Genomic DNA, 26,745 nt, shown 5'->3' on the forward strand with positions numbered 1-26,745 from the left:
AAAATCTACATGTAGAGATCACAGGTATAGCCTGCCAAATTCAAATGTCTCTGAGAGCGACTTAAAAATTAATTATACACCAACTTTTAATGTATATGCTTATTACTTTATATATATATATATATATATATATATATATATATATATATATATATATATATATATATATATATATATATACTTTATATTATTCTCCCTATTTATCTTTGTATGTTTAATTGTATAATTCTGTTTATCTTACCGCTTTTACTCATTTTCATAAACTTGAGTTCAATTTGACTCTCACTTTTACATTTTTAGTATTTTCTTTAATTTTTGAATTGTATATGAATATTTATTATATTTGATATTGTACTATCATAAAAGGGATGATCCCGTGCAAATAAATACTAAAATGATGTCAGTTGAACCAGTATTGTTGAATTAGGCCATGAAGGAAATCGTATAAAATCATTGTTTATAACCTTTGAAGCATAATTTCACAATGAAAATTGTTTAATTTTCCACTAGTATTATAGCACACTGCGATTCTACAATTTTCAGTTCTACTCGAGCATTACTGTGAACATGGTGTGAATTTTCCAAAAAAAAAAAACAAATCTCTCAGAAGTACTCACCTGTATATTAAAATAAGTAATCTCAGGTGCTAGGAATGTAGGTTGCTGGACATAAGTTTGATAACAGGTTTTCATGAGATCATTGGCAAGCCTAAGATGCTTCTTTGGTAAACCGTTGTGAACTCCCAAAGCCAAAGTTCCTGGTAAGTAACAAGTAAGATGATCCATTTTTGGTTTGAAATCTCTACCTCCTCCCAGGAGTTCACCGATGAAAGTATATCCCTTTGGAACAGAAACTCTTAAAAGATGTTTCTCTATCCCATCTATACTTTCAATAAAATCATCCTTCAAACTGAAATTTCACATGTATTAATTTTATTTGGAGTTAAAGGAGGTGTTTTTTAAGGAGACAATCTGGGATGTTTCTCAGTAAAGGTGAAATATTTTGCAAGTAATCAATCAGTTCATTTACTTGATATCTCATTATAATGGATTTAAAATTACTATTAAATTTACTTATTTATTCATGGTGGTAAAGGATATTCACGATAAAAAGAGAATGACGTCATTTTTGGTAATTTTGTATATCCAACACAACAACGTTAAAATTCCCAATGAAATGCGTTCAATAGCAACGAAACTAGTAAAATTCCATTTTGTAAGTTACTCAACTGATAATAAAATTTCAGAAGTGATAAGCTTGCAGAAAAATATGGGCATCAAGTGCTTCGTCTTCCACCGTATCACTGTATGTTTAATCCCATCAAACATATTTGGGGATTAACCAAAATTTTTTAAAGGAATAATGTGGGAAGAGATGGCACTTCAGCTGACAAATCCCGGGCTATATGGAAAGAAGATTTAAAAAAAGGTTCACCTGATGTAGGTATGGGCTGAAACTATTCAACATACCGAACAAAACAAAATTATATTGAGATAGAGAAGTTGTAATTAAAAAATATATACAATTAAACGAATTAAAATAAAGTATTTTATTTTTCATTACTTATTATGAAAAAAAATTGAAGTGCGACTCTAACTGAATTTCAACTATGTAATTTGATAGTGAATAAGGTTAATAGCAATGAAATGAATCAACAGAGCAAAAAAAATTAAAAGTTTGAAATAGTGCACGTTGGCAATGCCGTAACTTGTCATCTTGTGACGTCATTCTCTTCTTAACGGGAATATCCTATAGATGATTAAAGAGCCTCAATTCCATGGTATAGGCTGTTCACGTTAAGAAGAGAATGACGTCATTTTTGGTAATTTTGTATATCCAACATAACGTTAAAATTCCCACTGAAATGCGCTCAACAGCAATGAAACTAGTAACATTTCATTTTGTAAGTTGCTTAACTGATAGTAAAATTTCAGACGTTGCCGAATCAAAAGAAACTCGAAAACTGTCAGTCTTTCTTTTATTTTGAGAACTAATAATTTCTTTTGATAAGACCTGCTTATATTCAATATGCCTAAAGCATTGTCGAAATAGTCTCAACAACTACTGATGAAAAAATTCACATACGAAACATAAAAATGTTTTTTTTCTCATTATAGTGTTAGTAAGTTTTGATAAAGATTTTTATTTAGTATACCGGCCAGTTACATTCAATGGATGCCCATACATCATCAATTTGTGCATCCGATCCAAGTCCACAAACTGGTAGAAACGATATAACTTGTGCTCCGAACAGTCTAACCTTTTAATGAGGTATTGCTTTTATCTATTTAATTTGAGAATAAGTAAATAGCCCATCTTACGAATTTGGGTTCACCGTAACTCATTGATTATTCTACAAAAACAAACTTGATGAAGACAACAATCGGCGGGACCGCTTCAGTTTCAAGTTCAACTACCAAACAAAACAATCTTACATTTATGCTATCTTTATTTTAACCTCTTTTGTGAGTAATACCATGCTTTTTTCTACATAATTCTTTTAATTAAATCAATAATTGTAGAGTTTCCCGTGAGACAATAAAAGCCTCGAAATTTGAACAAGACATTGAATATGCATAAACTAACGGATATAAGCACTGACGATTCTGTTCTTTAATGTGACATATTGTGATCTAAACACTCCTGGTTCTTTCAAAGAACAGAAGTATATATGAAACTTCAATAATACTCACTAGTCTATAGATTTACCAGTTTGAATCCACTGTTTAAGTAAATATTCATAATAACTATCACCTCTAGCTCCTAAAGTAATAGAAGCATACGATCTGAATTGACCAGTATTTGCATTGATGAATATTGGAACTAAACCATCTTTCTTTTCCAGTTTATGAAGCAACCTCGATACTTTATCCACTGCAATCTGAAATAAAATGGTAACGTTATTAAAACATTCAACAGCAACAATATAACTAGATCAAAAATGTGGTTGATAAGTGGTGCTTTCACTATCTAAAGAATTGTACAATTGTTATGAAACTGTAATTAGAAAAACGAATATTGAAAAATGAAATTCAGTTTTGGACTGACTGAATTATATTAATGTGTTTGAAAAAAAAAATTACTTGAAAATAAAATAAGTCTTGTAAGGAAAATTTACAAGAAATATGCGAAGTGGTTTTTTTTTATGTTGTCTGTCAGTTGAATGTTGTCAAGCCTTCAAAATGATATTCATCAACTGGCTAATTATATGGTTTATATTACATGGAGGCCCACCTTTGCACCACCGTTTCAGCCAATGTGACTCCATTACAACACTGACATTTTTACAAAAATAGACCATAGTTGTGTCATCAACAAATAATCTAATTCACTAAATTTAATTTTGATACTGAATTTATGTAAATGAGCAAAAATGTAAGTCCAAGAATAGATTAGGCATGCCACATGAAATGTGGCATGCCTCATCTATTCAACTTGATTTCTTTCAGATAAACAATTTTTGATACCAGGTGAAGACTTTATCTCTGCTACCAATTTTTTTAGGTAAACTGTTATGATTTATTTATCAAAAGTTTTGCATATGTCCCCTGATAAAAATCCATACTTGCATTATCTCTCCATTATTTTTCTTTTTCATATTTAAAAAATATTATTCAAACATTATATATTTATTTCTAGGCTTCATCTCTGTACACCTTATTACATAATGGAAATCCTAACATCTGCCAATCATTTGGAAAATTGTGGGGAAGTATGTTTATGCATGCATAGAAAATTCAAAAACCATATCAAGTGAATGGCAAATGCTAAATAATAAATTTCAATTTGAAAAATAATTCACATTGAAATTGGGAGAAAGTGATGGTCCGCCGTACTGAGTAGATGTTTTGTGTTCGCTCCGATACATTTAACAAATTTATTAGTTTGTCAGTGCTAGGTTGAATTGTTCCTCATCCATATATACAGAACTGCCATTTATAACCGTTTAATAACTGTGTTATAACTTCTCGAAATGCCTGGAGGTTCCATTACTGTAAAAGAACACAACTGCCGTGTTGATAAGTTTAGTGAACAATTCCAGAAGGGACTTCAAGAGATCAGGAATAATATCCCAACAAAACAAACAGCAAGTACAACTAATCTTGATATCGAAGTTTTTCTTGAAAGGCTAAATTCCTTTGAAAAAAATATGAATAGTTCCCTCATGGATTTAAAAAATGACCTGGAGTCTTTACGTAAAGACGTAATAGAAGTGACTTCAAGAGTAAATAGATTTGAAATCCAAAGAAACTTCAATTATCTTGTCATTCATGGCCTTAATGAGGGAGATTTAAATCAATTTGATATTATCTCGAATTTTTTGTCTGCTAAAATGAGAACCGATATCACTAAACACGATATCAGTCAGATATATAGATTAGGAGAAAAAACTGCTCAAGTCAAGAAACCAAGGCCACTAGTAATTCAGTTTTGCCGCCGTTTGACGAGAATTTTAATATTTAACAACAAGAAGAATATAAGATAATATAAGAATAATATAAGAAGTTTTGATAAAAATATTGATGAATTCAAAATTTTTCTTCAAAATGTCAAAACTAGCTTTGACTGCCTAGTTTTAACAGAAACTAGAAAATTTTAGAAAAAAGTTTATATAACCTTCCAAATTACTCAATTATTTACAACCAGGGAGAATTTAATCAAAATGATGGTACCATAGTATATATAAAAAACGGTTATGATTTTCAATACATCATTGAAGTAGAACATATAAAATTTTAAAAGACATAGCCAATGAATTCAATAATAAATTTGTAGACGTCGGAAAGAGTTTATCGATCAAAACACCTAGGAACCCCAACTACACCCCAATCACTATTAATATACCTAACTCCTTAGTTTTAATTCCAACGGATAAAAATGAGTTAAATTTTATTATTAATGAATTAAAAAATAATAAATTACCAGGGAACGATAAAATCAGAGCGGAAGTTTTGAAAGCTATTTCAAAATTCATTTTAGAACCCTTAGTATTCATAATAAATAGATGTTTGTCACTTGGTATCTGGCCAAACGCTCTCAAAACACAATAGTCACGCCTATCCATAAAAAAGGTGATAAAACCCAAATCGGTAACTATAGACCTATTTCGCTTATTACCCACCTCTCAAAAATCTTCGAAAAATTAGTGAAGAAAAGATTATGTTCATTTATCAATAAATATAAACTTATTTCGACCAAACAATTTGGATTCAAAGAAAAAACATCTACCGAAGATGCGATACTTGAACTAACAGAAATAGTACACAAATCCTTAGAAAAAGGAAAACCTTCACTTTGCCTGTTAATCGGCCTAAAAAAAGCTTTCGATACGGTTGACCACCAATTACTATTACAAACACTGAACAATAATGAAGTCAGAGGTATACGTTCGAAATTATTTGAAAGTTATCTACAAAACAGAAAACAAGTTGTTAGAATAGCAGATAAAGATAACTGAAAAGTGTTTTCGGTATTCTTCCTCTTTCTGTTATTTACTTTTGATATATAATTGATTCTTTGTTTGATCTGTTACTAATAATAAATTATATCTCTTACATTTTGAAAATCTTTGTACATTACCGATCTATTTCATCCGTTTTTCCTCTGTTATATTAAAAAAAATATTTGCCGTATTTCTTTATTTTCAATACTTATATCATGGATATAATTAATGAGTAAACAATCTGCTTTTCCCGAATTTGAAATTTAACGTTTCCGTTATAAAAATTGCTCATCTGAATCTCAGGTCAATTTTTACAGGCTTTAATGACCTCATTGTACTTATACATGAGAACAAATTTGACATTGTAATGGTCTCTGAAACGTGGCTGACCGATTAGTTTGATTCTAACTTGTTCAAATTTATGGTTACAAGTTCATACGTGAAGATAGAAAAGGGAGAGGTGGGGGTGTCGGAATTTATCTTAGAAATGATTTGAAGTACAACAAAATAACTTTTGATTTTGTGGTTGAAGAATCTCTTGAATTCATCTTTATTGAAGTGAAACTTGGATGTAGGAGTCTGGCCTTAGGGGTATTTTATAGGCCTCCAAATACTAATTTTTTGAGCATGATTGGTGACCTTGATGATATTTTATACACTGTTTGTATCTGAGGATGTGATATACATGGGAGACTTCAACGTTGACCTTTTCAAACTTCCCAATCCCCTACTCAACTGCTTTGAATGTTACAATTTAGAACAAATTTTTAATGAGCCTACTAGAATCACCAACCTTTCTAGCACGCTCATTGATCCGATTTTCGTTAGTAATAATAATCATGTTGTAAGATCTGGTACTTTATCATCCCAAGGCATTTCAGATCACAGGCTATTTTACGTTGAATATTTAACAAAGAAATTCAAAATAGAACCCAAACTTGTAACATACCGCTGTTTCGACAATTTCACTTTGCATACTTTTTTATCAGATTTATACCAGTTGCCGTGGTTCAAAATTATAAGTGAAAATGATATTGATAATAAATTGTACAATTTCAATTCATTTTTAATATTTACTTTTGACAGACACGCCCCTCTTGAAAAAGTTAGAATTACCAAACCACCTGCTCCTTGGCTCACTCAAAATCTCAGACTTCTTATGAAAGAACGTGATAAAGCCTTTCAAAAATTAAAAAAAAGTAAATCTGTTAATGATCGTATGAGGTATAAAGAATTGAGAAATTATACCTTGTCAATAGTTAGAACTGAAAAAAGGACATATCTCAAGTCTGTCTGTTCTGAAAAAATACCACGCAAAACCTGGAATGCTCTTTCTAACCTCAATGTTCGTTCAAAAAAACAATATTCATTACCCAATCACCTCTCGAATCCCGATGAAATAAACAACTATTTTGGCCAATTCGTACAAAATGTTTCTAATAATTGATGAAAATATTGAATTTTATAGCAATAATTATTTAATCAGGCAAGATAACTTCTCATTTCGATTCGCTACTGAAGAAGCTATTCATGAAATCCTCAATGATATTAAAAGTCAAGCTTCAGGGGTTGATAATATTTCAATCAGAATGTTGAAACTTTGTAGCCCGTTTATAGATAAATATATTACACATATCATCAATTGTTGTTTTGAACGTTCATATTTTCCAGACTTGTGGAAAATGGCCATTGGGAACCCATTCCCAAGAATAATGATCCAGCTAGTTATTCTGATCTCAGAATTATCAGTATACTTCCAACCATGAGTAAAATTTTGAAAGAGTTATTTATTTACAAATTAATGAATATTTCAATACCAATAAGACAACAATACCCAACATTCGAAGAGCACGGACTCCAGGACCTTTTGGACGTTCTCCAACTGTCAGATCGTTTTCTGTTGAAGGATCTGTACAACTGCGTCTGTGGGTGGATCAGTTGTAACGTAATGACGCCAGACAATGTGAGCGACCTCTATCAGTGGTCTCTGGAGACAGGACTACAGCAGCTCAGGATGGATGCCGTCAGATTCGCTCTGACCGTCGGGGTCGATGAATATCAGAGATTGGAAATGTTTCAGGAGTTATTCGACCTGACTCACAAGGAGAAGCTCTCGAAGGATATTTCACAAGACATTCTTGAGGGATTTGATAAGGGAATGATTAGCACTCTGGTACTACTAGATTTTTCGAAAGCATTCGTTACCATCAATCATGAGCTGATTTGCATGAAACTCAAATATTATGGTTTTGATAGTGCTGCCTAATTTCTCATCTGGTCTTATTTAATTGGTCGATCTCAGAAAGTTGTTGTTGATGGTCATCACTCCTTACCTCTTGATATTCTATCAGGAGTACCACAGGGTTTCATTTTGGGACCTTTATTGGTCATCATTTATACTACTGACATTATCTCGTCATCATGAAATGTAAAATATAGGCGTATGCTGATGACATACAATTAAACATGCACTTTAAAATCGATGAGTGTGCTGACGCAGAAAATCTCTTCAACACAGATCTTGATTTGATTAATGGGCTACCAAGTGAACATGATTTGAAAGTTAATCCTAATAAAACAATGATGATGCACTTTGGATCGCAGAAGAATCGTAAATTTGCAGAAAACAATTTCCGTTTAGAACTAGGTCTCACTATCTTGACTCCTGTCAAACTTAGGGGTCATGCTTGACACTGATCTTAGATTCACTAGTCATGTTAAAAATTTAATGAAAAAAGCTTATATGTCATTGAAACTGTTATACTGTAATCGTTTTATTTTGAGCCAACCTCTAAAAAGAATGCTCTGTGATAGTTTGGTGCTAAGCCATTTCAACTACTGTAACTTCATATATGGGCCATACTTATATGATTCAGATAAAAAAAGAATACAAAAAGTGCAAAATTCTTGTTGCCGCCTAATTTATGGACTTCGTAAGTATGATTCAATTTCTGAAGCCTTTAAAAACTCCCGCTGGCACAATATGAAAAACCGTATGATTCATCATTTGGGTTGTTTTGTCCATAAATTGATCACCCTTCCCCATTCTCCTCTTTTAATACAAAAACTAATTCTGCGTGAAAATATTCACTCAAGAAACATTAGACATAAAAACAAATTAACTATGCCACAACATCGCACTGCACAGTTTCAGAGATCATTTCTTTTTGGTGCTGTAAAACTCTATAATTCATTGCCTGAGCAATTGAAGAGATTCAATATCAGGAAATTCAAATACAAATATAAAAATTATATCTATGATAGTCAGTAATGTCAACTTTTGCTTTTTAGACAACAGATCAATTAAATTAAATTATTTATCACCTATCTTTAGAAGGTAATCACAAATTATTATTTTATTTACGGTTCTCATTTCGTACCATCACTGTTAATTGCTTTTATTTTTGTATGTTTGCGTGCATTTTGGAGTGGTGCTTGTTGGTTGAGTTAGAGTAGCTTTGAGCTAGACTTCGCCAAGGAGTACCAGAATCTCCTGTAACCTATTTTCATTTTCAAATATATCTTTGTATTGTTTTTTTGTATTATCAATAAAGCCGATTTATTATTATTATTATTATAAAATTACCTCATATTTTGGATCTCCTGTAGCCCTACTTAAATCCCTGAACTCCAGCTGTATTGTACTAACTTCTGAAGTACTACTATCAGGAGACCATTTTGGAGCATGAGGTTTTCTAGTTCTCAAATTTATATCCGAAAACGGAATTCCCGATTCTGAATCGAAACTTGGAAGAAGCCGATCAGCCAAATCCACCTAGAAAAAAAATTTGAGGAATAATATGAATTTACTAGAAAAAAAAGTAAATGTACTCACAGCCTTCTCTAAAAACATTTCATCTTTGGAAAAATGATATATACTAAGCAGGCCACCTAAGACCCTTATCGTAACTTCAAATAAATTGACATCTTTATCGATATCAAAATTCAGTTCGTTCTTTACCCAGTCTCTTGCCTCTTTGAACTCTGGAATGAAAGTTTATGTAGCAGTTCTGAATACTTTTATACTTAAATTGAAAAGTATATAAATTTAGAAGAAAAAACATTAACACTCTAGCTGCTTCAGAAATGTCTCGTTCAAAAATTATACTTGTTGATATATAATGTACCACGTGACAATGAAATCATTGTACACAATTGAAAACCAGATCACTTTTTTGCATTGGCCTGTAGAGCCAATGGGTTCACACACAACAATGGCACAATCATCATAGCACATTCTTGTCCTGAATTCTTATTGAGATATCAATCAGTATGAGTAGCTTTGCAATTAACTGTGTTACCTAGTTTTTTGTCAGTTTTTCTATCAACCAGTACACCCAGAAATGGTATCTTTCCTTCCTTTTCCATGGTAAACTGTTCTAACGCTTGTACAAATAACACAATGACACTTATGTTACTTGTAGATCAAATCAACTTGAACAACTTTCAAAAAATCTATTACCTTCCTTGAGTCCCATAATAAATATTGTATCAAGTGAATCAACGATCGTAAGTCCCAGTCCGAACCAATCACTGTAGCCCTCAGAGATTGGTTTAAGGTTATCGTGCCCCCATGCGTATTGCTTGTATCCTTTCCAGGCATGTTTGAATGCTTTAACCACTGCCTTCTGCCTTGAAGTAGTTGGACCTGGAAAAAATGATTCGAATAAAACATCACAATTATTTAATCAGCGATTACAATACAAACAACTGAAATTGTGTTTCAGCGAAAAATTAAAATATTGTTTCCTTTTGATTTTAGGTGGTACTTAAGGATGTACTATTCATCATCCAAAGATCATTCTTCATAAGCCAAGTGATCAGTGAATCCCAGAATGATGCATTTAAACAGAGAGTCTTCAGAATTTGAAAAGTAAATCTCGATATTTCATCAGTGTTTTTGCTCTCTTTTCCTATTTGTGATACTTAGTGCAAAAGTAAGCCTTATATATTTATATCATAAAAGTCTATGTCAATTGATTCAAAAGATCCAATCAAATTCCATAATGAAAATATTAAATACACTATGAAAAATGATAAATGAAACTTTCTATGTTTTTTAATACTTTTATTCGTAACTAATGTTGTTACTGCAGTTTCATCCTATAAGGAGTAGCTGAATACACTCCTAGTGCAAAATTTCTGTCTCATTCTAAATGAAAATTCATCATGGACATAACATATTGAAACAATAAGAAAGAAAATTAAATGAAAATAAAAAAAATAAAATAAAATAATTACAACCATTAATATACCTTGATTGATTTACTTTTCATTAATATATGATTTTATCAATAGTTTCGACTTTTGAGTGACTTTGTTTCCAAACACAGAGCAAAATGCCAAGATTTGACTTCAGACTTGTGATCAGCAGACAAAAATATTCAAAGTTTATTATTAATAAATTTATTTGAAAGAGAAATTTCCAATGCCAAAACAAAGTAACTGACATGGAAAGAAAAAGTGGATTGTATGCACATATGTACATGTTTGGAAGCATTTTCAGAGTCAGTCTATTCATCATTTTCTTCACTAGAAATTTGGCATACTTACAACACAGTATCTACCTGAAAAATATATAATAAATCTTTGTTTTTTTACACTTTTATTAGTAACTAATGCTGTTAATGCAGTTTCGCCCTATAAGGACATTTATAACTAATGTTGTACTGCAGTTTCGTCCTATAAGAACATTTGTACCTAATGTTGTACTGCAGTTTCGTCCGATAAGTACATTTTCAAACAATTACAATAAACTTTTTTTTGCTAGAAATACAGTGTTATATACTGAACATATAATATAAGATTATCAGAAAAATATGTCGTTCATATTGACTGTAGCATCAGTTTTCAAATATTTACATTATTATTAAATTGAATTTTTTTTTACAAATTGAGTGCACCTGATCTCAGAATGAGATCATTTTGTGTTTGAACACTCAGTAGATAATATATTATAAACCTAAATAATATAATAGATATAATAAAAAAAATAATCTAAAATTATCGGATGTTAAGAGACTGAACTAATAGTATAAGAAATTGAGTAACTGAGAGAATAGCAGAATATAATGTATATTGACATTCATTCTATGAGTACTTTAAGAGATTTAGAGTACATGAAAATTAAGGATATCATCTTTTTGCAGAACAGTTTGTAACTACAAATATTTTTGATGGACTCTGGGATGTAATTGTAAATTTTAGGGCCATTAAATGCTATCGACTTCTTATAGAGGGTAGAATTAGGACGGGGGATATTTAAATTTTTGAGACCTTTTTGTCTTGTACTGTGATTGTTGGAAGTTTTTTGGTGTTGTGTTCTATTTTTATGAATGAATTTCGCAATATGAAAAATATACAGATGTGTTAAATCGAGCATTTTCCTTTCTATAAATATCTGTTCGTTGGAAAATCTACGCCATTTTCTTAGTATTACTTTCAAAGTCCATTCTGTGTGACTTTACTTTTATCTGATTAGTATACGCTGTTCCCCATACTATTATTCCATAAGACATTACAGATTCTACTAAAGATTTATAGGCTTATTTCAAAATTTTTTCTGGAAGAATATCCCTGAGTTTATAAAATGCAAATACCAGTTATTAAGTTTGCTTTATTTTAATGTTCTTTGTGATTGTTTTAAAATATTCTTATAGGACAAGACTGTAGTAACGACATTAGTTACGAATAAAAGTGGTAAAAAAACAGAAAGTTCTCTAATCTATCATGATAATCTCCTACCCAGTAGTAACGGCTACATCCATCAATTTATTGACAGTATCTACCATTCATTTTGCTTTTTTCTTGGATTCTCTACACATCATTGATTCATTTAGTGAATCTAGAAACTAGATTAGGTAATGTAACCTAGTGATATCATATAAAGGGTTACATGTCATGAGTACCGATAATTTTCATGGTAATAGTGAAAAAAAAATAGCAAAAGTTTTAGACGCAAATAAGTGGTAGGAGAAATGAAAACATCAGGAAAAATGTTAAAGGAGAATACACTAGGAATACTTTTTCACTTGTGTAGATGACGGAACATTAAAAAAAAATCAGGATGCTTTGAATCTTAGACTATATGATGGAATCGGTCGGTACTTAAAAATCCATAAGGTATTCAGAAAATACTTTGTGAGATTTTCACTAAAAAGTTTTACAAAAAACCTCTGAAATATACCTCCTCAGACGATTTACAGAAGGATTTCAGTTTAGCAAATTTTTCTGAAGAAAACCTCATTGTATGTTATTCTGCTCTAAATTGAGTAGAAAATATTGATGTTGAAAATATAGAGGACGTTTGGTAAACTGGTCTAAATGTTATGGAATGATGTTTATTATTATTTGAAGTTAATATTCTTTTTGTGATTAATACAATCACAAGTTTATAGTGGTTCATTTGTATTATATGTTAGGTTTTAGGTTGTTCATGAAAAGTTTATTTTTTCTTTATTGCAACGTATACCTTAATTATATTTAAAAATATGGAACAAAAATGCCTTTAGTTTAGACAATCATCACATCTGGCCAAAATACATTTGGAATATTTTGAATACATTTCAATGGCAAAGTAAACTCAAAAAGTGATTTTTCATCAAATTAAATTTTTTTCACATTCTGTGTTTTGATATGGAGTAGCCGTGTTGAACTTTTAGCAGTGAATTCAAGGCTAACTTGGCTCATTTTAGCCTATCACCTGAACTAAAGTGATCATTAAATTATTGCTAGGGACTACAAGTTGAAAGATAAGACCTTATAGATCCTTATCTTTCACACAATTTAAACGTTTGATGGTTGCCTTTCATATTGGGGAGAAAACTGTTTAGCGAAAAAACACATTTCAATAAATTTTATTTTATCCAATTACCATTATTTTACCTGAAAAACGATGCTGAGTTCTAGGTGGCAGCAGTACTTGATTTCTGTTGACAGTATTGTCAACTTCAGCTCCCCCAGGTTCTTCTAATCCTTGGTTCTGTTGAACTATATCATCGACAGTGGGAACTGAATTAAAGTGGGAATCTCTGGAAGAGTCACCAGTATTTCTGGACGTATATTTTATTCTAACATTTTCACCGTTTAACATGGCAAGCTGTCTTTCCCCAGACACCAAGTAAAATGCAGTTAATAACAATATAGCAAGAATACTGAAGATGAAGCTTCTTTGGCATTTTGACAGCTGATTCCAATACTATAAAATAAATGTCATTAAGAAGACAAATTTATCAATATATAAACATACCCTTTTCAAATTCTTTGTTTTCCGTTTGTCATTAGACAGCTCTGTTGGAACATCTACTCTGATGAAATCGGATAATTTTTTATTATAATTCATAATTCACCTAACTATATAAAAAACATATCTATATAACCTACAACCCATCATAGATAATCTCGACTTGATCGTGATCTGTACACGACACACCACTTTATCCACTTCAATGACAACTTCTGACAACTATGACAAGTGACAAGCCAAAAGCGGTTTACAATGATTATACCAATATTAACCCCATTTGACACTGACATTTCAATGAACATTTGAGCATTTGAACCACAGACTACAGAGTTTACAATCAGTATTCTGTGATTTGAACATCAATTTGAGTAGAGCCATGCTACGTTTTGTAAACAAATGTTGATAATAAAATACTGAAAATTATTTGCAATTCATATAGAAATAAATAACAGTTCCTCTACAGTCCACAGTCTTGGGAAGTTTTGAAGATATTGGAGAGGCAAAAATAAGAGGAATTCCATATGTAGAAATGTTCGCGTTATTATGGCTAGAGGACTTTATTCTCCCTGGAAACAACCAATTGCTTTTTTTTCATTGAATCACAGCTACCAGCAGAAAATCTATGTGATATTTTGGATAAGTGCATTTCTAAATTATCCAATATAGGTCTGCATGTTGATGGCATTGTGAGTGACATGGGCTCTAACTTTTATGAATTGTCAAAGTTATTAGGGGTCACTTTAGAAGAATTTGAATTTGAGCTCGGTGGTAAAGAAAACTTGTTTATTATTTTGATCCAAGTCATTTGATGAAAGCAACTAAAAACAATTTTTTAAAACATTCATTTCATTTTGAAGGCAAAAGTACATCTTGGTCTTTTGTATGAGCAAGACATAGGTCAATTTTATAGATTCGCACCAAATCTTACCAAATCACATATCAATCCAAACAATTTTGACAAAATGAAAGTGAGTCTAGCAACACAAGTTCTAAGCCGTACAGTTGCCAGTGGAATGAATGCACTCGGGGCAATGGACTTACTTCCTGCTTCTTCTTTTGGTACAATACATGTGATAGAGACATTCAATAACCTTTTCGATTTGTTGAATTCGTGTTCTTTACGACATGCCTATAAATACAAAAACGTTTTAGAAGGTTCGAAATTCCAATTCCAACGTTTTTGAAAAATCTTGAAATTTTCAATTCAGAGGACAAAAATGTCACAAATTGAGTCAGATTTAGAAAATGTTGGATTATTTCCATGAATAGTGTAATTAAAATATGGGATAAGCTTTTCAAATCAAATTATAAATATATAAAAACGAGACGACTCAATTCAGATTGTCTTGAAAATTTTTTGGTGCTGTAAGACAACAATGCGGAAATAATATAATTTCAAAGGGCATTCCGGAAGTTGTTTTGCCAAAATTATTTTCATTCCAATCATATGAATTGTAAGAATGATTTAGATGATTTATTAATCAGTATACAATCCACAAACGTAAATGATATATGTATGTAGTCAGAATTCATTCATTTACGTTTGTTGATACATTTAAAAAAAATCTTTTCAAGTTCATACATATTATGTGCGTCACTCTTTCAGCACGGAGTGCAGGACTTTGGATGTAAATCGTCTGTTAAGCTATTTCAAAGCTTATGCTACGGAAAAAAACATATTTGGAAATTTGCGCTCACCACCAGATGAATTCATTAATTTCATATATCAGCTGAAATGTTCATTTAACAATCGATTTACAAAAATGTCTACTGTGGGAGCAGTTTCGAATATATTATTCAAGCTAATGAAGGATGTAGATTTTCTGAAAATTTTCCAAAAATATACATAATTAGGCTATTCATAAGAATGAAAATTTTTTATAGTATCAAATATACTAATAGAGATATCAATAATACCAAAGGTAAAACTGTAAAAAGGAAACTTAAGATTCTGTCACATTTTTAAATTAAGAGGTTTTGGTAAAATATCTTGTTTCATTATTTTTTCATTTAGAACCTTACTTTATTGGAACCCTCCGATCGTATTGATGTTGTTAATGAAAGTTAAATAAAATAACAAAAGTCACTTCTATTCATCCTTAGTGGACTTATTTATTTCAGAGAATATAAAATGATTATATAATATAAGCATTATTCTATTATAGTGACTTTATTTTAATTTTCTATCTAATGAATCGGATTTACAAAATAAAGTAATTTAATTTATTTCTTAAAAGCCAATTCATCATAAATAATAATGAATTGGCAACATAGTTGAATATTCTTAATCATTACTGCGAAAGTTGTTCAATTAGCAATATAAAAATTGAATGGAGTAAGATTCCCTTCACACTATAATTTTATATTTCACAGTGATCCCACGTACTATAATAGAACGTAAGAGTATGTATTTTCATTAGTGTATATCGCTGAGAGGTCATTTTTCTCAATGAACCAGGTTGTTTATCACTCAAAATCTTTGGTTCGGAGTTGGGACACCGAACATCAAAGGATACGACGTTAATGTCGCTTCTCTGCGGTAGGTATTCTCGGGTTCAGTTTTGTCATCGTTTTGTGGTATCTGAACGGCACCAAACTACAAACTGTAAGTTCTGTGGTATTTAATTTTGTATAAGGTGCAATGCGCGAACTGATTGTGTTAGGGCCGGTTTATCAATCGCCAGCTAACCTCATTTGACTAATGGTTTTGTCTTAGCTCCTAGTCAAACTGTTTTTCGTTATCATGTTACCATCAACTGGTAGCTGAAGTCTCAGTGACCGTAATAGGGCCGGTTTATCAATCGCCAGCTAACCTCATTTGACTAATGGTTTTGTCTTAGCTCCTAGTCAAACTGTTTTTTTCGTTAATCATGTTAACCATCACTGGTAGCTGAAGTCTCAGTGACCGTAACATCGCTAGAAAGTGATAGTTTTTTTATTTAAGCTAAGTTATGTCACAGAATAATCAGTTCCGATATTCTGTGGTTATGTGGTCCGCGCCATGCGAAATTAGGTTATATTATGTGGGGGGGTTGTGAATAATTTGAGAACATACTTATTGCAAGTAAAGGGTTATTATTCTATAATGTTTTGATTAAAGAAAGTTTTCCATTTGTTGAATGACGAAGATGAAATATATTGGAGTTTCAAAGAAGACCGTACATTGCTAATGAACGTAATGATGCTTTCAAATAATTAGATGAGGTAGATACTTACAGGTCCTGATGTAGAGGGAATTAAAATCAAATTCAACTCTTTTTCAGGCCTCTTCTTTCTTCTTCCATGTGATAGCATCAGTTTTTTTTTGTTCTCATGATAAATTTATAGGAATTGGCAATTTTTTATTAGGAGTGATCTGTCTGTTTCGGTAAAATTGGATGTTCTTTTATTGCTCATTTTCGTTTTTCATATGCCCTCTCAACTCATGAAATTTTTGTTAGCAGTTGTCATTTTTGAAAATCAATCCTCCAATAAAAACAAGCCCCTGAAATAGTCACTTATGCCAACCTTAGTTAACTAACAGTTATTAAACATTAGCATCAGTCAGGGTATGATAAACGATTTGAATAGTAACTGCAACATTGACTATCAGCTAAGCTTAGCTTCGAGGTAGCTAACAGGAGCATTTAACTACATATTGATAAACCGGCCCTTATAGATATACAAGCGTAGCGGTATATGGAGCAGTGTAGCGGAATTTTGGTTCATGTGTAGCATCCATATTGTGAATGCGGTCAAATAGAAGATTCAAACCATATTTTTTTGGAATGCCTTATCGACAGTCTCCCAAATGAAGATATATATTTTGAATTCAATAATAGAGGGGTTAAAACTCCCTTCAACATATTCCAAGTTCTCAGTAATTTGAACTTACAAATCATAAAATTTATTATTCAATTTTCAGACTATAATAAAATCAGACTATAATTTTTATCCCAAATAATCTATCTCCCTTATATAACCTTTATCAAGTAACCTAGAACCTATTGTTTGTATGTCTTTGTCAACCTACTAACCTTTAAAGAACGTGAAGAAAAAGACACACAATACTGGGAAGTGGACAAATTGAATAGAAGAACTGAACAAATTTAATGGGTTGTTCATGGGCTTAGCTCAGATAAAGACAACCACAGGTATTGAGCTGGACTCAATTGCGCCTGAATAGGAAGCAGCGGCCAATAAAGAAAGAAGAATAAAACTTTATAGTTCATCCTGTTGGCAACACTGTTTTACTGGTGCTGCTGTTGTTTTTATGTTGCATATATGGGAGGAACCAAGAATTTTTCTTGCCTGAATTCAATTTTTAATTTAGTGTTAATTTAATTTTGGTTGTATGTTGTTATTCAAACATATTATTTTTTGATGTTTTGTGAGTGATGATGCAGAATATCGAAAGTAAGTCGTCTGGACTCAAAAAGAGGGAAAGTAGATCAAAATCTATGGAGAAAGAAGAAACAAAACATGGAAAAAAACGGCCGAGAAAATCGAGATCTAGATCTCTTGAAAATGGCCAAGGAAAAAAAAAATCACAAGATTATGATGATCTTCCAAAGGACTATCCAAGATATTATGGTGAAGATCGGCCAAATAGTGACAGATATTGGAATAAGTATCCAAGAAAAGATAACATAAAAGTTGGTCAGAGATACTATGAAGCTGGATGTGAGAAGAAAGAAAAAAAACGAGAGGAGAAGCCAGCCATTGATAAGGAACCTGAAGACAAATCTGTTATAAAACCTCGAGAAAGAAAAACAGTGGATCTCTTAACTTCTAGGACTGGCGGTGCTTACATCCCCCCTGCAAAATTGAGAATGATGCAGGAAAGTATTACTGATAAGTCTTCTGCTGCTTATCAGCGCATTGCATGGGAAGCTCTCAAGAAATCTATCCATGGATATATCAACAAAATTAATACATCCAATATTGGTATAATTGCCAGGGAACTGCTTCATGAGAACATAGTAAGAGGTAGAGGTCTGCTATGTAAATCTATCATTCAGGCCCAAGCAGCTTCTCCTACATTTACCAATGTTTATGCTGCCCTTGTAGCAGTTATAAATTCTAAATTTCCAAATATAGGTGAACTCTTATTGAAGAGGTTAGTACTTCAATTCAAAAGAGGATTTAAACAAAATAACAAGGTCATCTGTATATCAGCCACAACATTTGTTGCCCATTTGGTAAATCAGAAAGTGGCTCATGAAATTTTAGCATTGGAGATTCTCACTCTGCTGGTTGAATCACCAACCGACGATTCTGTTGAAGTGGCAATTTCTTTCTTGAAGGAATGCGGACAAAAACTCACAGAGGTATCCAGTAAAGGTAATTATTCTCTTTGTTTTAAGTATTAGTATACTAATAAAATAATATTACATGAAAAAGTATTCTCGATAGTTATAATTAATATAGAAATGGGGTAATTATTTCTGAAACATTTTAATGAAGATCCTGAGGTAATTAATATCAACAAGTTCAATTTTGATTTTCAGTGGGAACATTCATACATGTGTTGAGTATTTCTACCTGTGACAAATGTCGGTCAACGTTTTTATGACTCACAACTTACATGAATCCAACTTAGACGGTTGTGGCACACATATTTTATTCACTAAAGTTAAAGATTTCTTCAGAGGGCTTCCCAACTAAAATTTCCCGCTCGGAATAATTCTGAAATGGACAGAAATCTTCAAGACCTGTAACTAAAGCTTTTCAGGGGGACACACTCAGAGCACTCCCCCAACTTTTTCAAATGGCAACATGAGGTGTGATACATCATTCAAAATGTCTTGTCAAGTAGAATATTACAAAGTTTCAAATCATTCAAAGACATCGATCAAAATGGCACTTTTAAGTCTAAGGTGAACTCTGAATATTTCCAAAATGGAAGGAAGTATCAAACATTTCAGAGACCTATAACTGAAGGTGTTCAGGGCAACATATTTTTATGTCCAAGCGACATACAGGTGTAGGGTCCATTGACGGTAACAAAGCGTTTTAGTTTCACTTCTCCATCTTCTTACAAAAATTATTTAATGAATAATTTAAACAACGTTCACTTTTCAAAACAAAAATATTTCATTTGTAGAAAACATATTCATGTATCAATACCTAAAAAAGACGCATATCACTTACCTAATTCTTGATTTCTCTTTGCCACTGCACAAATTTTTTCCAACCTCTAAAGTGTGAACGTGAACTACTGATTCCACTGAATAATTTTAAAGTTTTATTTCGATATTAATTCGATAGATGAAACATACAATGAGCCTAAGGGTTGGTACTCCTCGTTGTCTTTAACTATGGAATGAAGTGAAATGTTTAGTTGTAGTTGGCATCTCACATTCCTTTTCTTACTAGTAGTCATTTCTCTGATTCATTCACGTCTATAAAGAGATCCCCAATTATGTGAACAAAACACTTACGAGACAAGATTATTACTTCTATTGTTTTACATACATAACGTTATTCTGTCATCGCCATATGGAGCTACTGGAACAGCGGCTAAGTTGTTAAATGCTTTCAGGACAAAAGTTTCTATTGTTTGATAATCATTTTGCATATATAACATTTCCCCCTAGCATTATCCAGATTATAGTATCTTCGTATGGAGCCACTAGTTCCTTAGATCCATAAACAGTGGCTACGTCAGTAAATGTTAACAAGTTTCTATTGTTTGGCATACATAACGTTACTAGCGATGTAGCTGAAGTTAAATCGTGTAATGGTGCCAGTGGCCATTGGTAGTGGCACCGCACACACGGCAAAACAGCCTATTTACAACGACAAAAGTCAAAAAAATAAAATTTTATTTTGAATAAAATTTTAATGCCAAACCGGTCTCAAATATCCCTTATATCCAATACAAGATTAGGTTTTTTTCTAGAAATGCCCTAATCCATGGGGCAGGTAGCCAAACTTCGAGTTCTTTCATCACCCTTACTCGGCTCATCAGTTCTGTCCCAACCGTAGGTCGATTTGTTGTGAATAATCCAGAAATTTTTTTGTGTCCAATTTGCATAGAACTAATGTTTACCAAAAATCTCCAAATATTCATATTTTCAAATCCAGATTTAAGGCATTGCTAATTGAGAAAAATTGTTACAATAATAATAAATCTGTCATAATTGTATCTACAGAAGGGTGTTAATTTAACTTGTTTGACAATTGATTTTTAAATTTGTGCTGTTGATCAAATTACATTTATCATTTGTATTATGATACTTTTAACCCTCTTCAAATGTGTTCTTGTGTATCTGCTTTCCGTGTTAGGAATCACACGTTAAGAGGTAAGACCTTGTTAATCCTTCGCTCGCACAAGTTTCTACTTCTGAGGGTTGTCGTTCGTAGGGGTGCGACAGCTGGTTAACAGAAAAATAGATTTTGAACAGAAACAGTTTTAGTTTTGATCGTTTATAAGAATTTTCATAATTCTATATTTTTATATATTTCAGTTTTTTTCCTTTCATATTCATAACTTATAATTATGTCCATATTCTGGAAATTCTTTTTTATGCCGATTTTTTAAATCTTTTTTTTATATACTGATTATGACTCCACAAAAAAATTCAAATAGCACCATGGTGTGGTGCTGTTTGAAAAGTTGAGGAGATGACTGGGGACATGCAATTTTTTTTTCATTGCAGGTATAACAGCTATATTTGAAATGTTAAGAAATATTCTTCATGAGGGAAAGTTGGAAAAACGAATTCAGTATATGATAGAAGTTATGTTCCAAATTCGGAAAGATGGCTTCAAAGATCATGCAGCTGTCTTGGAAGAACTGGACATAGTGGAAGAGGAAGATCAGTTCACCCACTTGATTACCTTGGAAGATGTGAAGCAAGTTGATACTGAAGATATTTTGAATGTCTTCAAGTTTGATGACAAGTATGAAGAAAATGAAGGAAAGTACAAGACCCTCAGCAAAGAGATACTGGGAAGTGATAGCGAGTCAGGGTCTGGATCTGAAGGTTCTGAAGACGGTTCCGAAGACGATGAAGAAGATGAAGAAGTGAAGGATCAAGGAAAAATAATAGACAATACCGAAACTAATTTGATAGTTTTGAGAAGGACAATATATCTTACAATACAGTCTAGTTTGGATTTTGAAGAATGTGCTCACAAACTCCTAAAAATGGAACTCAAACCAGGACAGGAAATAGAACTCTGTCATATGTTTTTAGATTGTTGTGCCGAACAGCGTACATATGAGAAGTTTTATGGGTTATTGGCGCAAAGGTTTTGCCAAATTAATAAAATTTATATTGAGCCTTTTCAAAAAATTTTTAAAGATACATATGCCACTACTCACAGACTTGATGCCAACAGACTAAGGAATGTTAGTAAATTCTTTGCTCATTTACTGTTTACTGATGCAATTAGTTGGGAAGTTTTAGAAATAATGAAACTCAATGAAGAAGATACTAATAGTTCCAGTAGAATATTCATTAAAATCCTCTTTCAAGAACTTGCAGAATATATGGGCCTTGGGAAGTTGAATACCAGACTGAAAGATGAGTGAGTTATCCATAATCGATATTTTCTACAAATTTTTAATTATTTTTTTTTAGAACTCTTCAGGAGCATTTTGCTGGTTTGTTTCCAAGAGATAGTCCTAAAAACACGAGATTTTCTATCAATTTTTTTACGTCTATTGGTCTTGGAGGATTAACAGATGAACTAAGGGAACATCTGAAAAAATTTCCTAAAAACACTGAATTGAATTTGGCAGTTGGGAAAGAAAGCAGTAGCAGCAGTAGCTCTAGCAGTTCTAGCGAAACAAGTTCTGAAGAAAGCAGTGATGGTAAAATATTGATTTATTATTTTTATTTATAGTCACTCCCAGTAGTATACACACATTCTATAAATTTAAGAAACACTGCTACTAACCTAAATTTATTTATGCTAATAACATTATGGTAAGAAAATTTTATATTCAATATTTCAGCCCTGGTAACATACTTTATTGTCCGAAGATTTGCATCTTATTGACTAAGTCCAAGAAATACAATGTTGATATAAAAAAAGTACTAAAAAAGTATAAATGTAGATATAAAAAGTTCCAAAAATGAATAAATGTAAATATAAAAAAAAAGTTCTAAAAATTTTACCTCTTATATCACTAATAATTGACCAAGTTTCTTTAATTTTATTCTTCGATTCCCCCATTCTGTTGCCGTAATATATTCTCTTAGCTAGACTGATAGTGGATCGATATACTTTTTTGTAATCATTGAAATAGTTCCAGAAAAATGTTTCATTTGTGAAGAGCTCTTTTATGAAAACTACTTGATTTTCGTCAAGAGGAACATTCCCCATTACCTATGGAAATCAACTGCAAAAATTTCGCTTCCCTCTAGGAGGTACATAAATGCTAATTTCAGAAAGAATAATTGCACAATTGATTTTGGAATTGAGCAACTTATGGAACTGTATCTAAATTGTGGATGTGAAGTTCATAAATTGGAGACCAAATGCAACTAATACTAATAATACTCTGATGTACATCAGAATCAAACAAAAATTCTAATTGTCTACATCAAAGTTTGTTTAGAACAAGATATATTTTGTTTGTTGGTAACAATTATATTTATTTTTTAATAAGTTCAGCGATTATAAATAAAATAGAATGTGCCTGTGCAGGTTATTATGTTCCGACTACGACTAGGTCATACTCGACTGACCCATGAATATTTGATATCCAAAATTATGATCCAGTATGCGATATATGTGAAGCATATTATAGTGGAGTGTTCTATGCTTGAAATTTACAGAGACAAGTTTGATTCTTCTCATAATTTAGAACTGATATTGAACGATAGGAACAAAACAATATTATTAAATTTTTGAAAAAGCTAACATAATGAAACGGACTTGAATTGTTCATTTTTTGTAAATAAACAAAAATACACTTATAATTACAAAATTGGTATAATTTGTGTTAAAATCTTCAATTTCATTTACAGAATCATCAAGTTCAGAAGATGAAAAGCAGAATAGAAGAGGAAAAGTTTATAAAAAGAAAAATGAAATAGAGAGAAAAGGTGATCATCACAGTACCAAGAAAAAAGAAAGATATACCTCAAAAGATGATCACAAACAAGAAAATGAGAGACATAACGATTCAAGTGATAGAAGAAAAAAAAAAGATTATGAAAGGGTTAAAAGTAGATCTGAAGACAATGGCCATCGATTGAAGAATGAGCGGAGAGTTTTTGAGAAACATACTTCTGAAAAACGATCACAATCTAAAGATCATGGAAAATATGAAAAAAGTAGACGTCACAAAAATAAGGATGACAGAGAACGCAGGAATAGTTGAATACTTATTTATTTTTTTTGGTGTAAAATATAGTTTCAAAATGTTTTTATTAAATATTTTTGTTTTTACATTTTTTTTTCACAGTCCCTTTCGTCTACAGTTATTTTTGGAGGAGCAATATATTTTGTTAGTAGAGATTTAAAAGTTTCCACACACACCAGTCCAGTTTGGTCGTGTTCCACTCCTTCCTTCCATATTTTTTCAAATGAGTCATTGGGGAAGTTATATCCAATTTTTTCAAATAGTGTTCTTATTGTTTCGGCTGTACGTGGCTACAACAGAGATAAACTGGATTTCAATATTCGGGTTTTGAATCGGAAAGAGTCTTCCATTATCAAAACTTTCTCATTATAAAATTCTCATAGTAATTCTTACAGTGAAGAAATCTCTAGATGTCAATCCATAATTGGTGTATATACTTGGATTTATCAAAGAGTTGACCGTTGATTCATCTCCCAAATTGTCCAAATCTGCTCTACATCCTGTAGGTGGTACAACAGGCCGCACCAAATCAGTTCTTATAGATGGCATCCCTGCTGCTGACATACCTGATTCCAAACAATGTTAGTTGTCTATACTGTTTCAGAACTTGATCAATGGGACATATGAATGGGTGCCAATGTTTTTCAACAGTTGGTTAATACCAAATCTGACAGTCCTAAATATAGCAGTGACTGTTGAAGCTTCTTCAAAGGTGGGCAAATTCAGTGAGTGTCAAAAATTCCTACCAGACTCTGCTTAGTAGGAAATGAGTCAAGGAATATTCACAATTTTTAAAAAACAAGTTGGCCTTGACGGTAAAGCGAAAACCATTTTATTTTTTTCATAATATATCAAAATATCAGCCAGAAAAGTTGTTCGAGTTGAGAAATGATGGCTCTGTACAAAATTACACGAAGATTTAACTACTATGATTAACTTTCTTATCAGTCAGTGGGCTATGCTTGAAGACTGGCAATAAACAAATATAAAGAAATGAACTTTAAACGTTCAAGCCAGTCTCGATATACCTACACAGTAGGTTGAATGGACTGACGCCTATCAGAAAACAACTACTCCCCTGGCTAATACCACGAACGACGTTGGATTATATCCGACAGACTTAAGACATCGCCGTTAAAAGGTATTTCCAAAAATATATGTTTTTTCAAAATAACAGATTTTCTAATCAATGGACTTTTTTGTAAGGTCACAATTTCTAGTACTCGAAAAACTGTTCAATCATAATCCTTATGATTTGTATGAAAAAGATACCAGAGTAGCAAAATCAAGATTTTTTTTTTTTATTATCTCAAAAATCTAATTGCATTGCATTCTAGAAAGTACATCTATTGTCTAGTTTAACCAACGTATCTTCTACTGTCGCGTCTTCGAATACTTAAAAAATAATAAAAATGAAAACAAGAGTGGACTGTATGATTGTGGCATAAAGCGAACTCACCGAATTCCTAGTCACAAATCCCTGCTTCTGAAAGGGCCCTTTCTTGGAGTGTTCTTTCTTCAGCTTCACTGGATTGTACAACAAAACGGGAAGTTAAATGAGTTACCAAACAGTCGAAGATGACACAGAGTCTAGAGCACACACGGTGAAATAAGTAATTAGCAAAAATAATAGCGATTCACGTAGCGTACTTAGCATGAGATCGTAGGTAGGTCACTATTCATCTATGGTTCTGATAGATAAGCAGACTTGAATCGAGTCTTGAGCATGCGCCCTTAGAAGTCGCTCCATGCCAACATAATAATGTAATAAAACAGAAAATTACAAATAAAGACGCAACATTACCGGCCCCCAAAATGCATATGATTAAATATGCATTTCCAATTCGAAACAAAATTATAATTTTCTAAAATAAAAAAAGCAATATTAATGTGAAAAACTAAATATATTCATTTTGAAAGAAAATAATGAATTTCAATCAATTTGTCTCCTCAATTGGTAGAGGACACAATTGACCAAAGGTCGTGTTAATGTACCATTTTTTTGTTTTTGACCACAGCAACACGGGAAATTCCGTCACTACCCGGTTTCAAAGTAGTGATTCGACCTAAAGTCCACTGGAGTGGGGGCGTAACATCTTTTATCAAAACTAATGTACCCGGTGCAACGAGTCATCGGTTTAATCCACTTCTACGTTGATGTAATGTATGCAAATACTCAATTTTCCATCGACGCCAGAAATCTTGATGGATTCGTTGGAGTAATTGCCACCGCGATAAACGGTTCAAAGGAGTTGACGTGAGATCGGAGTCAGGAACGGCAGACAGGGGTTCTAAAGTTAAAAAATGGCCGGGAGTTAGAACTGAAATATCATTAGGATCTGAACTTAAAGGTGTTAATGGACGAGAGTTCAATAATGATTCAATTTGAACCAGCACCGTATAAAGTTCTTCATATGTCAGAACCTGTTCTCCGATTGTTTTATTCAAATGACTCTTTACTGATTTGATTCCCGCCTCCCAAATACCTCCGAAGTGCGGTGCTGAAGGGGGGTTGAAGTGAAATTCAATATTCTCAGAGGACGCGGCCTTTTGTAAAAGTTTAAGTTTGACTACAAGCTCCAATGAAATTTGTTCCGCAATCACTGCTTATCGAAGAACATCGTCCTCGACGAGCTACAAAACGGCGAAGAGCTGCTAAAAATGCGTCACTCGAAAGATCTGAGCGAGTTCGATGTGAATCGCCTTTGTAGCGAGACATACAAATAGACATATGTATGCCTTGATAGTTTTTGA

The 26,745-nt window shown here is 32.2% G+C and overlaps 3 protein-coding genes and 1 long non-coding RNA gene across 4 annotated transcripts; 2 read left to right on the forward strand and 2 right to left on the reverse strand.

Moving 5' to 3' along the window:
• Positions 1 to 530: 530 nt before the first annotated feature.
• LOC111502095 (alpha-Mannosidase class I b) lies at positions 531 to 13,898 on the reverse strand. Its single transcript, XM_074183437.1, has 7 exons — positions 13,692 to 13,898; positions 13,328 to 13,640; positions 9,906 to 10,091; positions 9,279 to 9,427; positions 9,030 to 9,218; positions 2,694 to 2,881; positions 531 to 909 (listed from the first exon to the last, which is right to left on the reverse strand). Exons 1-7 carry the CDS (start codon positions 13,782 to 13,784, stop codon positions 546 to 548), a joined length of 1,482 nt encoding a protein of 493 aa, XP_074039538.1. The 5' UTR covers positions 13,785 to 13,898; the 3' UTR covers positions 531 to 545.
• Positions 903 to 1,565, forward strand: LOC141485875 (uncharacterized). The gene is made up of 2 exons (XR_012467502.1): positions 903 to 1,305; positions 1,358 to 1,565. It is a non-coding gene; the product is annotated as an uncharacterized lncRNA (long non-coding RNA).
• Positions 13,899 to 17,909: 4,011 nt separating the features above from the next.
• LOC111502099 (pre-mRNA-splicing factor nucampholin) lies at positions 17,910 to 24,077 on the forward strand. Its single transcript, XM_023156077.2, has 4 exons — positions 17,910 to 19,010; positions 21,332 to 22,205; positions 22,259 to 22,491; positions 23,654 to 24,077. The coding sequence occupies exons 1-4, from the start codon at positions 18,065 to 18,067 to the stop codon at positions 24,007 to 24,009; spliced, it is 2,409 nt and encodes an 802-aa protein (XP_023011845.2). The 5' UTR covers positions 17,910 to 18,064; the 3' UTR covers positions 24,010 to 24,077.
• On the reverse strand, positions 24,003 to 25,002 carry LOC141485873 (EF-hand domain-containing family member B-like). Its single transcript, XM_074183439.1, has 2 exons — positions 24,385 to 25,002; positions 24,003 to 24,281 (listed from the first exon to the last, which is right to left on the reverse strand). The coding sequence occupies exons 1-2, from the start codon at positions 24,553 to 24,555 to the stop codon at positions 24,075 to 24,077; spliced, it is 378 nt and encodes a 125-aa protein (XP_074039540.1). The 5' UTR covers positions 24,556 to 25,002; the 3' UTR covers positions 24,003 to 24,074.
• Between the last annotated feature and the right edge of the window lie 1,743 nt (positions 25,003 to 26,745).

Source organism: Leptinotarsa decemlineata, unplaced genomic scaffold (genome assembly GCF_025532065.1).
Source record: "Leptinotarsa decemlineata unplaced genomic scaffold, Ldec_3_MD MMD2_tig00026340_RagTag_RagTag, whole genome shotgun sequence".
NCBI classification, from domain to species: domain Eukaryota; kingdom Metazoa; phylum Arthropoda; class Insecta; order Coleoptera; family Chrysomelidae; genus Leptinotarsa; species Leptinotarsa decemlineata.

Coding starts and splice junctions, on each gene's coding strand:
- LOC111502095 (XM_074183437.1), bottom strand. CDS start 13,784: ATGAATTATAATAAAAAATTATCCGATTTCATCAGAGTAGATGTTCCA. Junction 2,882..9,029: donor CAGGAGATCCAAAATATGAG/GTAATTTTATAA, acceptor ATTTTATTTCAG/ATTGCAGTGGATAAAGTATC. Junction 910..2,693: donor ACTGGTAAATCTATAGACTA/GTGAGTATTATT, acceptor GTGAAATTTCAG/TTTGAAGGATGATTTTATTG.
- LOC111502099 (XM_023156077.2), top strand. CDS start 18,065: ATGATGCAGAATATCGAAAGTAAGTCGTCTGGACTCAAAAAGAGGGAA. Junction 22,206..22,258: donor AATACCAGACTGAAAGATGA/GTGAGTTATCCA, acceptor ATTTTTTTTTAG/AACTCTTCAGGAGCATTTTG. Junction 22,492..23,653: donor TTCTGAAGAAAGCAGTGATG/GTAAAATATTGA, acceptor TTTCATTTACAG/AATCATCAAGTTCAGAAGAT.
- LOC141485873 (XM_074183439.1), bottom strand. CDS start 24,555: ATGTCAGCAGCAGGGATGCCATCTATAAGAACTGATTTGGTGCGGCCT. Junction 24,282..24,384: donor CATCTAGAGATTTCTTCACT/GTAAGAATTACT, acceptor TCTCTGTTGTAG/CCACGTACAGCCGAAACAAT.